At 43.7% G+C, this 20431-nt stretch overlaps 1 protein-coding gene across 2 annotated transcripts in view; it reads left to right on the forward strand.

Moving 5' to 3' along the window:
- Positions 1-20431, forward strand: part of GCK (glucokinase) — a 461673-nt gene that overhangs the window by 164782 nt on the left and 276460 nt on the right. The window contains exon 1 of one of the 2 annotated variants that reach the window (XM_086943438.1): positions 18741-18893. The exons of the other annotated variant lie outside the window; for it this stretch is intronic. Within the exon in view, the coding sequence (XP_086799564.1) occupies positions 18885-18893 (9 nt within the window). The 5' untranslated portion in view covers positions 18741-18884. Of the gene's footprint in view, positions 1-18740; positions 18894-20431 lie in introns of those variants that run through there. 2 annotated transcript variants of the gene reach the window in all.

The raw sequence follows: 20431 nt of genomic DNA on the forward strand, positions 1-20431 counted from the left end.
AGCCATATCCAACCAGAAAAATCATGCATAACATTAGACCAATTAACGCTATGTATCATTAGTGAATCTACCACAAATTGTACAAACATTTGCTGTAGCTCATCTTCTACTGAGATCAAATACCGAACACAACAATTCAAAATCAGACTAATAAATCAGACTTCAATTTTTTTTTCAAAACAATAATCAATCTTCTTTTTTGTAAATAATAATCAAAAAATAAAATCAGACTTTCAGGATCTTCTCTTTTTCTTAGTCTTTATACTTGGAATCAGAAACAACAAAATCAGCAGGTTTCTTGTAAAGTTCAAACTCTTAGTTTCAAAATCATCAGGGTTTAACACAAATATATAGGCGGCTCTTCTTCTACTGGTTTGCCTTTGAAAAAGAATTTGCAACAGATTATTGGATTGTAGATTTATTCATCTGATTCTTCTTCTGACATAGATGCTAGATACTTCTACTCAGGTGATGGATACTGTAAATTCGGGATTGTTCTTCTTATTGTTCTCTTGGCAAAAGGCAGTTCACAGTCACGCTAGGAATTTATTTCAATTATCTCTAGTTCTTCTTTGATTGATTATGTTCTTTAATTCTTCCACTGTCTCTTTTTACAGATTATTTTCACTGCATTAGACTACTTAGCTCATTGATGCATATACTCAAATCCTTTGTCTTCACTTGTGACTACTGCTGAGACTTCTCCACTCACAATTAAACACGTGCTTTGATCAGCATTAACAGCTTGACTCACTGTGAATTGTTTTTCCTGGTGGGTTCTCGAGACTCTAATTTTCAGCTTGACTTTTTCCTGAACTGTTTCATCCTGTTTCTTGTGAGCTTGCAATAGTTCTTCACTCTGATTCTCAAACAAAAACTGACTATTGATACCTTCACCACAATCTTGTTCACCTTCCTCTTCACCAGTCTCAGAATGTACTTCTCCTCCCCCCTCTGGATCCATGCAACGAATTTGAGCTTGACTCTGTGAATTAGTAGTTGTTGTTGCCACTTCTTCATACATCAACTTCTACGCTCCCAAACGCCACCTCCGATCAGCCAACCACGCCCTCGCCGCCATCCCCCGCATCCGAAGAGCGACAACAGGAGGAAGGTCCTTCTCCTACCTGGCCGCCAAGACCTGGAACTCCCTCCCGACCGACCTGCGCCTGACCCAAGACCACCTCTCCTTCAGGAAGAAGCTGAAGACCTGGCTGTTCGAGCAGTAACGGCACCCCCCTCCCCCCAGCGCCTTGAGACCCTACGGGTAAGTAGTGCGCTCTATAAATGTCTTGATTGATTGATTGATCTTCACTCCTCTCATGTGAGTTGCATGGATCCACACTTGGATTTCAGTACATCTACATCACAATTCCTGATGCTTGTGTCCGGTAACTAAAGTGGCATTTCTTTCAATTTGAAGAACAGTACATAACAAGTTTAGGACCTCATTTTCACAATGAGTTCCACAATCCATCTTAGTACAAGTAGGCAGTGGCGTAACAAACCTTGAGGGGGTCCCCCTGCAGGGTACGTGAATGGGCCCCCTTCGGACTCAATCTAGAACTCCCCAGCAGAAGTGCAGTGCTGACGGGGCTCCCTGGAGGGTGAGGCCCCCCCCCCGCAACGCGGAGGCTGCAGGGGCCTGTGTTACGCCCCTGCAAGTAGGCAAGCCAAACCTCGGTGCTAACTCTCTCAACAAGAGTGTATCCACAGCCATGCTGTCGATTCTCCTGGTCGCATAGGCCTGAACCAGGTACAAAACAAAGCAGACAATCACAAGAACAAATTTAAGACCATCGTAAATGGACATCTATATGAAGTCTGCCTGAAGTCTAGTAAATGGGTGTTCTGATCTGCCTATTTGGGTTATGATGGCCTGTGTTCACTTCCCCCGATTATTTCTCTCTGGCACAAATTTTCTGTTACGTTTCTGAATTTTGCATTGTGCAGTACTTCCTGAAAGTCAATCGTTGCATCCCTCCTCACATGACTACAGCCATACAGATAACGGGGTCACGGAATATAAATACCACTGTGTCTGGGAAGACATATTGGTGATCTGAGGTCACCTGCAAATCATTCTACTTTTTCCAACAACCGGTTAATTCCGATCTTTTTCTCTCATCCTCTGGTACCTCCTCCTGTAGATCTTACAACTCACTCAATGTTGCCTGTATTGGATTTACCAATAAACAATTGATATTGTATACATCATCATCAGTATTTCACATTGTTCTTATTCTTGTATTTGTTTCTACTCATTTGATGTTACAAGTGGACTTTTAGGGTGCGGTGTTTTGCAACCTCATCTGCATATCTGTTACCCATTGTGGCTATGCTATTACCAGATTTATGGGCTATACACTTGACAACTGAAATTTCTCAACGTTGCTGGATCGCTTCTAATACTTCTAAAATGCATGAACTATTCCTAATGAGAGTACCAGAGAATGCCATTAACCCCCTTTTGCCCATAGCTGCCCAATGTATCACTCCAAATCCATACTGGTTATTTGTGTAAATCATCACACTCAATTAATTTGCTAAGCAGAAAGTTCTTGTCAGACCATTCAACTCTGCCACTTGTGCAGAAGTTACATCAGACAAGTATGATGCTTCAAGTGTTATAGAAATGGAACAGATTGCCGAAGCTGCTGTCAGTACTCCTTGATGGTCTCTCAAACAAGAACCATTATAAACAAAGTCAGATCAGCCATTTTAAGGGAAACATTTTTGATATCTGATCTTGGCGTTGTTCATAATTCTGTCACATTTACACAATTGTGGTTGGGGTCTTCATCGTCAACTTCATCATTGTCTGGAATCAGCAGCAGCGTTGCAGGATTTTAGATATTGCACCGCCTTCATGTTTTCAGCTGCTAGTATTGTTTGCTAATACTTTGTGTAGCGGCTGTTTGTCATATCCTATGTTTTAGTACAAGTCAGCAAAATCTCAACTGAATGAGGGACAAACACAATGAGTGTATTACCCATGGCCATTTCTTCACTCTGCTCTGTGACAAGGCAAATACCAATGACCGCTTTAGACAACCTGGAAGCGCTGTGGCTACTGGATTTAATGTAGCAGAGAAGTGAGCAACAGGCCACATTAACTCATCATGCCTTTGAACGAGTATGGCAGTGCACACCTGCTATTTTCAATGGCAGAACTGAAAACACACCTTCTAAAAAGTCAGGCATTCCAAGGGTGGGTCCACTACTAAGATTTTCTCTAAGTTCTCAAAGGCCTTCATGCATTTACCATCAAATGGTACTGGATCCTTGAGTAAGTAAAGGTTTTGCAGTTAGAGAAAAGTTTGGAAACCACTCACAATAGTAGCCAACTTTCCTAGCCAGAAACATGTTCTAGGATGCTTGATTCCGGTCCAGGGAAGACATGGCTTGGCAGTTTGGGCTGGACTGTTCCCATGAGGCACAGGGTCAAGACTGATTTGCATATATCTGAACTGGGGTGGCGTGGTGAGCAAAATAACAATGGATTAGACCCAGATCTGTGACTGGGGGTGAATATTTTGCCAATGTGCAACATTCCGCCCATCACCTTGTGTGTTTAACATTCTTGCTTCCCTGTAGTAGTCAGGGGATTTGTCTTCAGGGTTGATAAATGTGTTCTTGGATGCTCCATCTTTGTGGGAGAAACCTTGTGACCATTGTCAGCAATATGATTCAAGAGTGCAGTTGTTTCTAATTTACAATCTTATGTCTTAGATGCCACTGGTGGGTCATCTATACATTTCACTAACACTGAGTTACAAGATAGATGTACACTTTCCAAATCTTTCTGAAGGTCTGACTAGAGATTGAAGGAATTTCTGTGGTATTGGACACCATAGGAAAACTTTATTTTGGAACATAAATGCTAAAAGAGAGAGGAATAAAGAAAAACGCTTGGCACAAGTCAATGACTACATACCATTCTACATTCCTTGAAATTTGGAACATAATTACAGCAGTATTTGGTACTACCAGACATCATGGGGCTACATTTTGACTGGTTTTCCTAAGGTCCGGCACTATCTTCACTTACTGCTTGTTTTTTTAATGTTCATCCCAGGAGAATTCTAAGGACCACCTCTAGTATGATGCTCTGCTCTAACCTTTTTTTCTTGCTGGGCTTCATTCCCTCCCTTTGCTTCTCGTTAAAGTTTATAATGTTGAATTATGGGTTTAGATTGCATTAGTTTTGACCTGTATTCCTAATGGTTTTGCACTTTTTATCCACCCTATCTCTTTCTGTGAAATCCCATACCTCTTCTTTGATAGTATGCTTTAAATCAAGTCATGTCATTTTTTGTAAGAACTGGAAACAACTGATCTCTCAATTTTGGGGATTTTATTTTAAACACAGGAGCTTCATCTCGGGTTTCAATTACAACACCATTCGGTGTACAGTAAATCACACAATTCATTTCACAAAGCAAGTCTTTGGCACGTGAATTAAAAAGATTCAAATCACTCAATATGAATTGGTAGCTATTCACAATTGACCCTATTTCAACTAAGACATTTGCCACCACCTGATTTGTAATCAGTTTATTAGTGATTCCAACAACTTGTACTTCTCTTCCTGAGAGGGGAAGGGTTTGAGCCTCCATGGAACGAACCACTGAGCAGGTAGTGCCAGTATCTATTAGAAATGATACGGTGGCCATTCACTTCACCAGCTCCATATGGCCCCCTATGGTCTACCTAAAGGCTGGCACCAAGCATGCAATCCTCCTCCCCACTCAAGCATTGTCATTGCAAATTTGTTGCATCCGGTAAAAACTGAGTAAAACGCTTGCTCTGAATCAATGGATTCGTTGGTGCCCTGGACTGTCTGGCATCTTGTTTCGCATGTTTTGCTGCAACACTGGAGCTATAGGCATACAGGCACATGCATCAAAGGATTTTGCGATCGCAAACGGTGCGAATCGCAAAAATCGGCCGTTTGCGATCGCAAAATCTGCTTTTGGAATGCATGAAGGGTGAAGGCCCTCGCAATTTGAGAATTCGCAAATATTTGCGAATTCTCAAATCGCGATTGCATTTAAGGAATCGCATTTTGCGATTCCTTAAATGCAATGCATGAAACTTAAAAAAACGGCGATTTCGCAATTAGGGGGAGCAAACTACCATGAGGTTGAACCTCATGGTAATTTGCGAAAACGTTTAAAAATGCACTTTTGGGCATTTTCAAAGTTTCATGTTGTGCACAGATTGATTTCAGGGGTGCAACAGGGTGTCCTTTGGACACCCCTGCACCCTTGAAATCGCATTCTCAATTTGCGATTCCCTAATTGCTAATCGAAAATTGAGAATGTTGTCCCATTCATTCCTATGGGCCTCTAGGCCCATAGGAATGAATGGGGAGGTATTCCTGATTGCAATTCGCAATTTGCGAGTCGCAATTAAGGAATATTAAGAAATCGCAATTTTTTCAGCGATTTCTTGATGCATTGCATTTTGAGATTCCTTAATTGCGATTTCTTATTTTTCGCAATTAAGGAATCGCAAAAAGCAATATTGATGCATGTGCCTGTTAGTCATTTGGAATTGTCCCTGATTTTGCACATTCTGCATAGGAGTGTCTGTTGGGTTGGGGTAAAAAACGGCACTGTAACTGGGGTAAATAAATGGCACTGTATCTTATTTGCATTTTGCTGCATCTGGGGAAATCATTCTAAATTCGATGTGGGTGCTGTCGACACTTGCGCTTCCAGTGAACAAATTTACCACAGATGTAATAAGCAAATTTACATTTGCATTAATTCCTGGATTGTTCATAGACCCTCAATCAATCAATCAATCAATCAAAGCATTTATATAGCGCACTACTCACCCAGAGGGTCTCAAGGCGCTAGGGGAGGGGGGTCCGCTACTGCTCGAACAGCCAGGTCTTAAGTTGCTTCCTGAAGGCGAGGTGGTCCTGGGTCAGGCGGAGGTGGGTCGGGAGGGAGTTCCATGTCTTGGCGCCGAGGTAGGAGAAGGACCGTCCCCCTGTGGTGGCTCTTCGGATGCGGGGGACGGTGGCGAGGGCATGGCCGGTCGATCGAAGCTGGCGTTTGGGAGCGTAGAAGTTGAGGCGGCTGTTAAGGTATCCTGGTCCTTGGTTGTGTAGGGCTTTGTGTGCGTGGGTGAGGAGTCGGAAGGTGATTCTTTTGGTGACCGGGAGCCAGTGCAGGTCTCTCAGGTGTCCTGAGATGTGGCTGCGGCGGGGGATGTCCAGGATGAGTCGTGCTGAGGCGTTCTGGATCCGCTGAAGTCTTTTCTGGAGTTTGGCGGTGGTGCCGGCGTAGAGGGAGTTGCCGTAGTCCAGACGGCTGGTGACGAGGGCCTGGGTGACCGTCTTCCTGGTCTCGGTGGGGATCCACCGGAAGATCTTTCGTAGCATGCGCAGGATGTTGAAGCACGACGAGGAGACGGCGTTGACTTGTCTGGTCATGGAGAGGGTGGAGTCCAGGATGAAGCCCAGGTTGCGTGCGTGGTCTGTTGGTTTGGGTGCGCTGCCTAGGGCGGGGGGCCACCAGGAGTCGTCCCAGGCGGAGGGTGAGGATCCCAGGATGAGGACTTCCGTCTTGTCCGAGTTCAGTTTCAGGCGGCTGTTCTTCATCCATTCGGCTACCTCTTTCATCCCTTTGTGGGGGTTGGCTCTGGCGGTGGCGGGGTCGTTGGTGAGGGAGACAATCAGCTGGGTGTCGTAGGCGTAGGAGATGATGTTGAGGTTGTGCTGGCGTGCGATGTCTGCGAGGGGGCTCATGTACACGTTGAAGAGGGTTGGGCTGAGCGAGGAACCTTGAGGAACGCCGCAGATGACTTCGGTGGCTTCAGATCTGAACGGGGGGAGGCGGACTCTCCGTGTCCTACCGGCGAGGAAGGAGATGATCCACTCCAGTGCCTTCTCCTGGATTCCGACGTTGCTGAGTCGCTGCACTAGTGTACGGTGGCAGACCGTGTCGAAGGCCGCGGAGAGGTCTAGGAGGATGAGGGCCGCTGTTTCTCCGTTGTCAAGCAGAGCTCGGATGTCATCGGTGGCTGCGATCAGGGCGGTCTTGGTGCTGTGGTTGGCCCGGAAGCCAGACTGCGAGAGGTCGAGGGATCCGTTCGTCTCGAGGAAGGCGGCCAGCTGCTTGTTGACGGTCTTCTCGATGACTTTTGCAGGAAACGGGAGCAGCGAGATGGGGCGGTAGTTCTTGAGGTCGGTGGGGTCGGCTGATGGCTTCTTTAGTAGAGCGCTGAGTTCGGCGTGCTTCCAGCTCTCCGGGAAGGTAGCGGTGTCGAAGGAGGTGTTGATGATGTCCCGCAGGTGGGGTGCGATGACAGCGTCGGCCTTGTTGAAGACGTGGTGAGGGCAGGGGTCGGTAGGAGATCCGGAGTGGATGGAGTTCATTGTGCGGACGGTGTCTTCGGTGCTGATCGGGGTCCAGGCGCGGAGGGTGGTGGTGGGGGGCGGTGGTTCGGTCGTGGCGTGCGTAGGTTGAGTGCTGAAGCTGTTGTGTATGTCCGCGATCTTGTTGTGGAAGTAGGAGGCGAGGGAGTTGCAGAGGTCTTGCGAAGGGGTGATGTCGTTGTTTCCGGCGTTGGGGTTGGGGAGCTCTTTGACGATGTTGAAGAGTTCCTTGCTGTTGTGTGCGTTGTTGTCCAGTCGTTCCTTGAATGCGGTTTTCTTGGTGGCGTGGATGAGTTGGTGGTGTTTTCGGGTGGCGAGCTTGAGGGCAGTCATGTTGTCTGGTGTTGGGTCTCTGCGCCAGGTTCTCTCGAGGGCTCGGCAGTTCTTCTTGGAGCTCTTGAGTTCGTCAGTGAACCATGGGGCTTTCTTGCTACCGGGTCTGCTAGGCGGGGTCTTCAGAGGGGCTCGACCTTGCATTTGCACCACATCACTCCTTGTACCACTCCTTGTATTTCTTGCGTCTCATTCATACTAAAATTTCCAGAATGTCCAGGCAGCACAAAATCTGAATGTGAACGTTTCATCTGATTTCTGTGGTTATTCGTCTGCGCAATTATCAACTTCTCTTTGACATTTTGCTGCTTCGCATCAAAACAGTTACTGTAGTACTTGGCATACTTCAATATCTCATTGATACTCTTAGTCTGCCAACACATCACCCTCTGCTGAATATGAGTGCTAAGCTCTTGTTCAAACCCTAAACGAATCTCCTAACACTTTCCCTTCCGCCCCACTGCGTTTATGAGCCTCTCATAGCTTATCTCCGTTATTTCTGTTTTACTTTTCTCAACTTGAAATTCATCCGTTTAAACCTTCAATATTATAGGCTGCCTCATTTGCACACCCTGCTGCATCTCTGACCTAGTATCTCATTTCATCTGAATTATAGATCATTATTCTGTTAATACCAATTGTACCCTATAAAATTTCTCTAAATCCGATTTTCAGATCAGCAATGTTCATTTTTCTCTTCTAAGATAACGTAGTTGCTATCGATTTTACAAGAGAGATAGTATTGGAAACTACTGTTTCTGTATTCAAAGCAGTTGTAATCCAACTAGGGTCAGGTAAAACTTGCAGTGTACACTCAGGTGAAGCACTGGCAGTTGTGATAGCCTTTGAAACTGGCACTGCAAAAATGATTGCTCCCTGCATTTTTATACTCGGCTCCCCACTCACACCTATAGCAGGTGCCAATGGTCCATGTGCCTGTGTACTGTCTCTGTAAGGAGAATGTCTAAAATCCAATAGGTCATTTGAAAAATGATTCTACTCTTCTGCATCAGTTGTGTTATTCTTGTTTCGTCTGTCCCTTTCAGAATTCTCAATTTGTTCTTGTCTGACTCATTGACTATTGCAGGGAACAATCTCATTCCTTCTACCATGCCCTCTCTCTATGCCCTTTTCTGATTGGCCCACTTCGATTCCATTTTCGGACTCATTGCACCTTCAATCTATCTTATTATATTTCTTGCCTTCTGTATTGCCATTTAATCCCATTTATTTAATACTTCAAATTGGGTAGGTCTAGACCTAGGCATTGCTAGCTCTAGCATAATGTGTGGACTAATTGGCCCTTTCTGGGCATGGTCAGGTCTGATTAGATGTATGTCTCCTCGCTTAAAACTTATAGCCAAAGTGATTATAGTCATATCAGAGTTGTAGTGTTGGATTCATTCATAATAGTGTTTGTATGAATTGGGCCTCGTTAGTGTGCTGACTCCTTTTTGTGCTACAAGCGCTGTTATTATCTATGCAACCAATGTTCTCCTGATGTCAGCGCCACATGGTTTTCATGCAATTATGCTATTACGTTGTTCCTGCTGTCACTCTCAGCCATAAGCAGGTAGCAGCCAACTATCAATGTATTCACTGAGCATTTTGAATAGGCTTGCCGTAACTTGCAAACATAATTCCAAGCATGCATTTCGCAATGGAGAAATTGTTAATGTGCTAAAACTACCTTGCGCTAATAGCATAAACATGTTATGTAATTTGCTGGCCACAACTAGTATTAGCTTTAGACATTTTTGTTTCATATTGATGTATAAAATGTCACATCATTAGCGTTTGCAAAACATACAATGCAACATAACCCAGTCCGCCAAATGTAAAGTCAAACTTCTTTCTACACAGAGAACTTTGCCAGGATATTGAAAAGACATGCTTGATTTCTGTTATTTGAAGTTTAAAGAACAAAAAACTTGAAGGAACTGAAGAATATTTCAGGAGGTATCATCGGCCACATGGCCACACACACCTCTCTGCGCAAGGGAGACTTTTTTTGGGGCTCACATTAAACTTGAGACCTAGTATGCATAACCCTTGCATGAATTTTCTTAGCAGAAATATATATATTTTATTTTGGCACTACTCACTTTTTAAAGTAGCCACCTCCTGAACTGATGATTTTAAACATTTGATTTTCATCATGTTTCCTTTTAAATTGGTAGTATTATACCAACACAGGACCATTTAATTGTCTATAATAGTGTTGTTTGCCAGTACCTACAAGAAAGGATTATAAATGTAACTAAATCTTACTAACCTTTAATTTTGAACTAACATAGGCACCTTTGGTGAACACAGATTCTCCCACTACTTTTTCAGTCTCAAAAGACATTTTTGTGTACATGTGTTTGGAAACATGCATGTGGGCAACATAAACTGCTGACTTTCTACCTATAGTGGTGGGCCTTGCACGACCTCATGCTTAGTGATAGGCCATTTAGATTTGAAATCACCTTATGTATGGTGGTGAACACTCTTGTCTGAATATTTAAAACAAATGTTATTAATTACATCCGAGCTTTCTTCAACTTTGCAGCCTTGAAAAAGCTCCAGACAATACTGATACGCAGATGGTGAAACACGTGTCAGCTGTTCACAATATATCAACAGTATAAATCACTTATACGATTAGGACTTCTCTGTAGAGGTATATGAAGATTAGCATACAATGGAATTTATCATCAGAAAGGAAAAATGTAAAGAGTAAAAACAAGACAACTACTAATTTGTTCTCGTCAATTTAATGGGTAGGCACAATCAATCTTCTCTCTCATTTGGCTGTAATGAGGTTAAGTATATCCAAACCTTAAGAGTGGACTACCCCCACAATTGGATATTCTTCAACAGGTTGGCGAGTGCTGGACCTTTATGCATTCCCAACACAAGAATTAACAGCATAAATCCAAAGAACTCACATACAGTAACAATTCATGACTCAAAACAAATCTCATTCTCAAGTGCACACCCCACAATGCATTACTAGCACACTGTACATTCTCAATCGCAACAATCATTCTGCTCTACTTATCCTCCTAATCATTCTGCACAGGAACAGCACTGGAACATCAGCGGGGTCAACAATTAATCCAAAGAAAGAGTCAGGAAGGCAGACTAATAATTTGTGTGGGGATGCAGACAGAGTTAGTTTCTACTCCACCCCTTATCTTCCAAACCATCCTCTGCTACCAAATAATTGTGGGTGCGGAGGGGATCTAGAAAATAATCTGCTTCAGAATTATGGGCCCAGGAGTAGGGTGGCTCAGGGACTGTGTTAACTTCAGTTGCATGAGGCAGTATGGCCCAGAGAGAAAGGTAAAAAATAATATTTTAAAAAAAAATCAAATAAGAAAGACTACCTAAAAAGTCAGTTCTAGGGCAGAATTTAGAAAACCTTGGAGGCTTATTGCAAAATTCAAAAGTGATACAATACAGACATGCAGCAGTAGTCTTGTTGTGCTGAAGACTCTCTGTATTAGGAACAAATGCAGAATAATAGGAAAAATCAGTAACAGGCTAAGTCAAATGTGCAGCAAAATCAGTAAGAGATTGAGCAGCATCCCTAGGATACGGAAGGTCCTCGTTGCCGTCAACCGACACTACAATCTAGTGTCTGTCTCTACCAGAACTGGATGCCATACACTCTTGACTCGACTAGGGTTGGGGTTAGATCTACCAGTACCACTTTTTAGGGTGCTGTACGGGTGGTCATACTTACACCTCAATGAGGTCCTGACCACCACCAAAAAGTGTAGGTAGATCCCTTTTGTTTGGTCCTGAAGAATTGCCATCATTAGATAACAGGCAAGAAACATGTTGACCTATTATACTAGCACACATTCCCGCACACCTTAGCATGGGAGGGTGCATCTTTCATTTTTAACCAGGGTAGTGACCACATCATATTAAAATTGTTCTGAGTGGACCACTATTCCCTGTTTTAACTCACACATACACCATATTATCACCTACACTCGTATTACACATAAGAGCTCTCACACGCACTGCACCCAACGGCTTAAGCAATAAAGATCTACGCTAAGTAGGCCCCAACACAGGCGCTTGATTGGGTATTGCAGCACCAACCCGAGTAGGAGCAGGCCCAATAATGAAGCAAGACACCTGTTTGCTGGGTGTGTGAGGGTCTTTTTCCGATAAGGAGGAATCACTTCTCCTGGACTTGCGTTTACCCACACACTAGGGTACACTGACTTCCACCTGCATGTCTCATTCGGAACTACATACCTTGTTGGTCACAACAGCATCCCTAGTAGTCACCCAAAAAGATCTCCTAAGAGTTCTGGTTAACCCCCAAATTGAAGGGTTTATATAGCAGTTTTCTTCATATACAATTATTAGGACTACAAAGTAATGGTGATGTGAGCAAAGAATTACATTTTCAACAAATCAGAATACAGAAATATAAAGCATCTCATAACCCTGCCACCTTAGGACTAACCCACTAAATGTATATTGATTCAGTGGGGTTAAAATAACGTCATCCGGAAATGTCAGAACAAACTAGTTCCATAAACAACAGTGAACCATCGTGAATGAATGCAATGCTGCATGCAAAGCGGAAGGACTTTAAGAAAATATTACAGTAGGCTAGAGCTTTCTTCAAGAGCAGTGCCATTCAGAAATTAACAAAATCACATCTTGCTTGATTATGTGCAGCAGAAGTAAATAGAGATTGAACATGGTATTGTGACATCCTTCTTAGAGAAGATGAAGTTGGGACCTAATTGAGTCCTAGTTAGCATAAGCCAGGAAAACACACTGAAATGTTGTAGCAAATTCATTTTAACTGCGTTATCCTCATGTCAGTATACACATTCAAATTCAAGCGTAGAATAATAATGCACGTTTTGATTTAGACGCATAAACACGTCATCACCATGGAAAAAGGGGACACCTCTACAGTGGGAAGGAAGTGAGGAAGCACAGCAGAAGAGATCATTAATTATAAGTCTGGTTTGTCAGAGTTTTAGCTCCTTTCTTGGTATCATAATCCATCACAAAAGGCTCTCAGCTAATAAGTATGCAAGTACCTTCAAGCTATTTTGCCCTGATGTTGTCAGTTGTGTTCATTCGTGGCTTTCAAATGTCATGGCAGACACAGTTAATAGCTAAAGTTTATGCCAGCACCATTCTGCCCCAGTGCCCAGGCCCACCATGAAAGGGAGTCATGTTTAACTTTCCATGCTAACAGTAGGCGATAAACAAAAGGCAGAACAAAAAGGTAAGCCCTGTGCTGTATACCCCTGCGTCCTTGGTTCATTGACCGTCCTTTCATCAGAAGTTAGTGAGTTTCACCTACCTTTGGATGTGCATACCGGCACGTGTTGAGCCCCAATGTCATGTTTCCCCAGGTACATTGCATTATGGTATGTTATTTTGAGGCAGAAGTTGCCCACCCCTGGGTCACACATATCAAGAAAGGGCCTTCATTTCCGGGGTTCCACCCTAATTATTAGTAGATTAATTGCCCGATTGTTGCTGTAACTTTTGCAAAATATTCACTCTGCCATTGGCATTTGACACGATAAACCAAGTTGTATCATCAGTTCCTCATCACGAATTTGTTGAGTTGACAAATACAGACTTGGCAGCAAAATGTCTATTTTTTGCTCAACACTCTGTATTCCTGAGCCACTGATGTGTTACCTTGTACTCGGCTGTATGATCGTGGCTCAAAAATGGATGATCTAGGGTCAATGTTTTGGGGCCTGCAGAGGCCATTCAACTGCAAAACGATGAAGGTGAGTGAGCCTTAGAGACTGGGGCATGTCTTCATACATTAGAGTCATGTGAGAGCCCAAACAATTCATACCCCATTATTAATGAATAGTAAAGCAAGCAGCACTTATACACATACTCACACTTCAATTTTTACCAGGTTTTTCTTTTAAACCAGGAAACAGCACTACATATTAATGTGGTACTGGGAACACCATGACTATCTTGTTGCACCCAACAGCAAAAACCACCAAAACACATGCAACAGAACACAGTGGACAGAATATGTCATTTACATCCAAAACAGTACAGATACAGCATATTGTCACCCATCATGTTGCTTCCAAAAGCAGTAGACGCCAAGCAGCTCCACAATGAAACGCAACAAAGATATACTTTGCACTGTTTTCCTGTTGCAAAACCCTCTAGATAAAGCATCCCACATACATCCAACATAGTACTGATATCCCTAGAATCTGAACATCTCAACACTTCTAACTGCTCTTACTGTTGTGGAAATAGATACATAACCTCCAAAGAGATATGGCATTGCTTTGCGCCTGCACCCCTGCCATACTAAAATCATAGTTTGACACCTGAATTAATACGACATTACCATTCACCCGACTATAAATTTACCATACTCACCTAGGCCCATAATTCAATTACACGTTTACTTAATCAGCTAACCTTCGCACTACTATCATAACCATCTAACATGAGTGTCTATGGCTATATGCCCCCCGGTTTCACCAGTCACAATACTGTTCTAGTGATAGAGCAGAACATAATACCCAAAGTCCATCAGTAAACAACCAATTAAACCGCAGTCTGTGAGGAAGACCTCATACCAGTCTGAAGCACACATCCCAGAAAGTCCACCGTGCTATGAGATAATACTAGAGGTAGGTATACACCAACAGGTTATCATAACAGCATTAAGAATCATAGAGCCCAGTGATATAAAGATTAGGGTGTTGTGATTGCGAGATGAGGATCCTCTAAACTACCTACAGTCGAGGACTGGTCTTGTAAGTAGAAACCTAATTTCTTGCCTACCGAGACTAAAACTATGCATGGTGATCTGTTTCTTCTTACTTTTTTAGTCTGACTACAGTGCTTACTATTATGTGCAATCCAATTGTTCTATGCTATTATGCTAGTATCTATACTACGGTAATTATTGCCTTATTGATTACCGTGATCAGGAGCGGCCCGTGCAGGTAAGAGCGTGGGGCCAGGTTGGGTGGAATCCGACCATGAGGGGAAATTAAATAAATAATTCATTTTCCCTTGTCGAAGTCTGTCGAAATAACCCCCTGCCCCCACCACCCGGACCCACCTCTCTTACCTGCACAGGCCGCAGCTGACTTTGATATTGTATTCTTTTGTGGATTGTGTTGCAGGCAGTGCTTTAAAAGGGCCGGCACTTCTTAGATTTATCACTCTGAGGACCTGCACTTCTCTACTGCTGAGGAGAGTACCAGTACTCATGAAAAGGTAGGCTCATTGGCTGTGAGTGCTGGTGAGCAGGTGTGGAACGTGCCTCTAGCAGCCAAGGCGCTGCTTCTGTAGCCCTGATCTGACCCCAGCTAAGCTATTCAGCAGGGCTCATTTGAATAATGTCTGGGTGCTCACCATCACGCTGTGTTTGACAGAGCAGGATCCGTTCAGGCCCTGTGCTGTCAATCACATTCACACTATCCTGTACATTTGTGCTAACACAGGCATCGTGGCAGTCCCCTGGCAGTGGCAATCAGGCTACGGCTAGTCCGGCCCTGGTGGCAGTTAAAAAAGCCATGGTATGTGAAGAGTATAACATGGCTTTTATCATACCCAAGTCTTTTGTGTGTCTGCTTATGTTTGTGTGTTTGCCTGCATTTGTATGCCTGTTTTTTGTAAGAAAAAAGTGAGAGAAGGAGAGATTCAATCAAGACACTCTCAGGAGGTATTTTAAAGTAAATGGGTGGCACTTTGTGTGTACATGTCTGCTCGGCGACAAAGATTCATAAATAACGTAAAAGGGAGGGTTGGTGGGTGGGTGAGTAAGTGAGTGAGTGGATGGATGAGTGAGCAAAGGTGGATGCATAGATGTATAGCTGTATGCGTTACAGCGCCAGGACACCCCAGTTGAGGTATTAGTGCGCTTTACAAGTACAAATTACATTACTTTACATGTATGTATGAATAGATGGATGGATGAGTGAAAGCATGGATGGATGGGTGAAAGAGGGTGGATGATTGGATAAAAGGACGGATGATGGGTGGATAAGTGAAAGATTGGATGGATGAATGAAAGGGAGGAAGGATGGATTAAAGGGTGGATGATGGATGAGTGAAAGGAGGGATTGAGTGAAAGGGAGGATGGAATGAAAGGGTGGATGGAATAAAGGAGTGAAAGGGTTGATGGATAGATGAGCCAAAGGATTGATGGATGAGCCAAAGGGTGGATAAAGAGATGGATGAGTGAAAGGATGAATGGATAGGTTTGGAGATGGATGGATGGATAGGTTTGGGTATGAAGGGAGGACAGACGGAATGGTGAAAAACTGAATGATGGATTAAAGACTGATTAGATGACAGAATGTAAAGGTTAAATGGTGGGCATCAGCAGGTGAATGGTAGGATGTAAGGATGAATGGATAGATCGATAGAAGAGACAAGAGATATCTTCTGTTATGTTATGTTATGTTATGTTATCCTCCATTTATAGCACGCACGGCTACTCGTAAGTGTACCGGCGCGAAGCTGTCGCAGCAGCACGTTGAACGTGAACTGACTTCTAAGATACTGAGGGCCAGACTTGTAAAGTGCTCCATGGACCAACGTGAGGGCCTAAAACAGTATGCATTGGTCAACTGGAAGCCAGTGCAAATCCCGAAGAAGCTGCCTCGCACTGGACCTTCCCGGCTTACCCAGTAAAGCTGTAGTCACCGCATTCTTGACAATCTGTAGCTTTCTTAACTGATATGCCGGAAGACCAATATATAAGGCATTAGCATAGTCCAGGAGTGAGAGAATGAGAGCCCGGGTCACCATTTCTTTAGCCATTCTAGGCACTTCAGTGTGCCAAAGCACACGCCAGCCAACCTGTTGATCTGGGGCAAAAGTCTCAATTCCTTGCTAAACCATACCCCCACATTTTTTGCCGGGCTCCCCATAAATTTAGGCGAGGGGTAGCCTGCCGGCCAGATGTCTTCTCTAAAATGGGGGGGAGGATCCGTAAAGAAGCACCTCTGATTTTTTTTAATTGGGCCTGGGCTAACTAATGAAAAACTCCTGCCAAACAATTTTTGGCCATTACTGGGGAAAGATCTGTTTTCTTCCACGTAAAGAGGAGCTGGGTGTCTTCAGCATAAGCTATGATCTTGGCCCCCAGCTCCTCCGCCAAATAGACAAGGGGTGTCATATAAAAATTGAACAGAAGAGGGCTCAATGTAGAGCCCTGAGGAACCCTTGTAGCCAAACTTCGCAAGGATGAGGCGAAGGGTGGCAGCCAGACTTGCTGCATTCTATTGGTCAAAAAATATTTAATCCATTCCTACGCCTGTCCAGAAATGCCAACATAAGATAACCGTGCCAAAAGTTGGCGGTGTGGGACGGTGTCAAATGCGGCAGAGAGGTCTAGAAAAACCAGGGCTGCTCTGCTGCCAGCATCGGTACAAAAGGGGGTGGTAATGGACGGAGCATCTGAACCAATCAAACACTCACACCCAGTCAAAAGATCTGGGTTTAATCCATCACCGTTCTTTAGCCCACTCTGCCACCCCAGTTCAGACATGGCTATATGCAAAGCAGTCTGACCCTGTGCCTCATGGGAACAGTCCAGTCCGAACTGCCAAGCCATGCCTTCCCTGGACCGGAAACAAGCTTCCGAGGACTGGTTTCTGGCATTACAGCCGTCTTCAGCCCAGCTTGCTTGAATCCAGTGGCAAAGTGAGCAAGGGACTCACGTCTGAGCATACCCTGCCACACTTATGGCGGCCAAAAGCGGTACAAAAGGGGGTGGTAATGGACGGAGCATCTGAACCAATCAAACACTCACACCCAGTCAAAAGATCTGGGTTTAATCCATCACCGTTCTTTAGCCCACTCTGCCACCCCAGTTCAGACATGGCCATATGCAAATCAGTCTGACCCTGTGCCTCATGGGAACAGTCCAGCCCGAATCTGCATGTCTCTAATAGGTGAACCGAGGGTTTGGTCATACTGTTAATGTAGCCCCAAGTCTGTCGAGTCCACCGTTGACAACTCAGTCAAGGGCCCATATTCCATCCACTTTATTGGCGAAGGACTCTATTTAGTAATTTATTTTGTTGTTTTATATCGAGATAACACTTCACCTACCACCATCTTTTGGAGCAGCTTACACATGCTAGAAAGATTTATATAATTGTATTTGAGCAACCTGTAGAAGATGCAATCTGGCAAATGGGGATATGAGAGGTTTCCCCACAGGCCATTGCTTCTACTGGTCCATAAGAGATACTTTCTGAGGTACTTGTCGCCCAAAAACGTTCCATTTACTCACAGGCGAGCCTGCCCCAGTCAGGGCCGGGAGTTCCAAAGGGAGAGGACCCTGAATTCAGGGGTGGAATACAGGCCCCTGTGGCTCACAGAGGAGCTGCGCCCCTGATGGCGACCCGCCACTTGGCCCAAGTCCTTAGTATATGCATACATGCCAACATTTTAGAAGAACAAAGTGGGAGATTAAAAAAAATTATTGCCAGAATGTATTTCCCCTATTGACTTCTATTGAAGCAGAGGCAATCTCAGGTGGGAGACAGCCAAAATAAAGTAAATTTAGGCTTTTAAAAAATTGCGAGGCTCCTGTCTGAGTGGGTCTATTGACATGCATGGCATATGTGAGGCAGCCAGCGTGAGTGAAAATTTAGAGGCCTCTCACCAAGTTGTGTAAAGGAGAGGGGGTTACTATTTTTGTTTTGCCCCGGCCCAAATTGTACATAAGTTTGGCCGATGATACATTTTCTATTCTTTTAACAATTTTTTCAGCATACTATCCGCAGCACTCAGTACCTAACCTTTAGTGAAGCTAAAAAAAGGTGTGTACATTGGACCGACGAGAGGCCCCTTCCTGTATTCGGCCATTGAAGCAGGCAGGCCTTCGTCACTGTTTCAACATTGCATGAACCTTTATCAGGGTCAGCTGTGAACGCTAGGCCAGGGCAGGCTATCGCCGGCTCCTGGCCTTGAACAAACTACAACGCTCTGAGAGGGTGGGCGAGTGAGAGGGCACGCAGAAACAGAGAAGCCGCAAGGCAGGAGCTTCTGTCCACTCTTCAGAGCTACCGAGGCCGCCATTTAGATTTGAATAGGAACCTACCCAGCACCTACTATGCACTTTGGAGGTCGAGGACAAACAATCTAACACGAGTAGGACAGCATGGACCTGGTAAGGCATTTTTATTTGACTTTAACACATTTATTCTGCACGTTTTGGAATAATTCCAATTTATGGGTTGATGCATGTTAAAGGAGACCTCCAATCTGGCATAGCTATATATAATGTAATCTACTACGGAATAAAATTCACTACGTTATATGTAAAAATAAAATAAAGTCACTTCAGAGTTTAGGGGCCTTAAAAAGATAACCTACCTTTGCCCCTTTCCCAATACAGCTAAAGGAAGTCATTTTTTTTCATGGCTGAAAATTTGGTATTCATATACTTTTCTTTCCAGAAAATCTAAGTACTTCTCTAAGCTTTGAATTCTGAAAAGGAACATATTGCCTGACTTTAAACATAAAAGTAAGTCAGTACTTACCGGTACATGAATCAGCAAACCGGCTTCCTTTGCTTTCAATTTGGCAAGACTGAGAATAAAACGGAAAGCCAGTTCATTTGCAGGATTCCCGATTTTTGCACAATGAATGGAGTGGCGATAGCGCCTGAGGTTTGCAGGCAGTAAAAGATAATGGGCACCAAACAGGTTAAAAATAAGGCTGGGACTTCACAACTGGATTTAATGTTGTAAACACAGCTTTCCGTGGAAGTTTTGACGTACTGGTGAAGGAACTCTCTCACAAAAAATTACCCGAACGAGATGTCGGCATAGTTAAGGATCTTTGCTTCCTCAAATTATGGGGGCATTTTCTGAAAAATATGAACCTGTAAGCGGCAGCTACTTGCAGCAGCATTTAGTGCTATAGAAATATTAATTTGTACATTAAACAAGAGTTTCCCAGATGTCTATGCCACATCTTAAAGGAGTCTTTTGTATTTTGATTTTTTCTCGAGTCAGAAGAAAGTCTTTTCATCTAAAGTAAAACTGGATTTGTTTTGCACATTGTAATGTTTATCTGGATTGCATTAGGTATCCACAAGCTTCTTGTCAGACCCATTTTACAAATGTGTTTCTTTAGAAAACTGTGTGCTTTATAATCTTTGGTTAATGTCGTGGTATTGTGTTTGATAGAGGTATTTGGGCTCTAGCGCACTGTTGCATGCGAAGTCTGTGTATAGCCCTCAGTTTATTTTTTGTTTGAAAGCGTCTCCCAAAAACTGCAGCTAGTGCAACAAGCCGATGGAAGAGCTATTAGCTTTGTCAATGTTTTGTTTAGTCATGTTGTTCAGCAGTGCAGCTGCTGTTAAGCATGGCTGAAAGTACAGAAATAACAAGGATTGGCAAAGCCATCAGGTTTCACCTAAGCAAGAGCTATTGGCTTTGTCAGTGTGTTTTAGTCATGTTTTAGAGCAACGCGGCTGCCGAGCAGCATGGCTAAAAGTCATTAAAAAAGCTCTCTGACGCTGTTACATCACAGTGCTTTTATTTCTACTAGACTTGATGAAAGGTGGAAACTTGGAGCAATTGGTTAGGGGTGCCACTCATCAAGCCGGCCATACATTAGACGCCATTTTCTCTAATAATTTGCAGCTCTATGTAACTAGAATCCTGCCGCTAGTTTGGTCTGACCACTCAGCAGTTTTCT

Source organism: Lissotriton vulgaris, chromosome 11, assembly GCF_964263255.1.
Source record: "Lissotriton vulgaris chromosome 11, aLisVul1.2, whole genome shotgun sequence".
NCBI lineage: Eukaryota > Metazoa > Chordata > Amphibia > Caudata > Salamandridae > Lissotriton > Lissotriton vulgaris.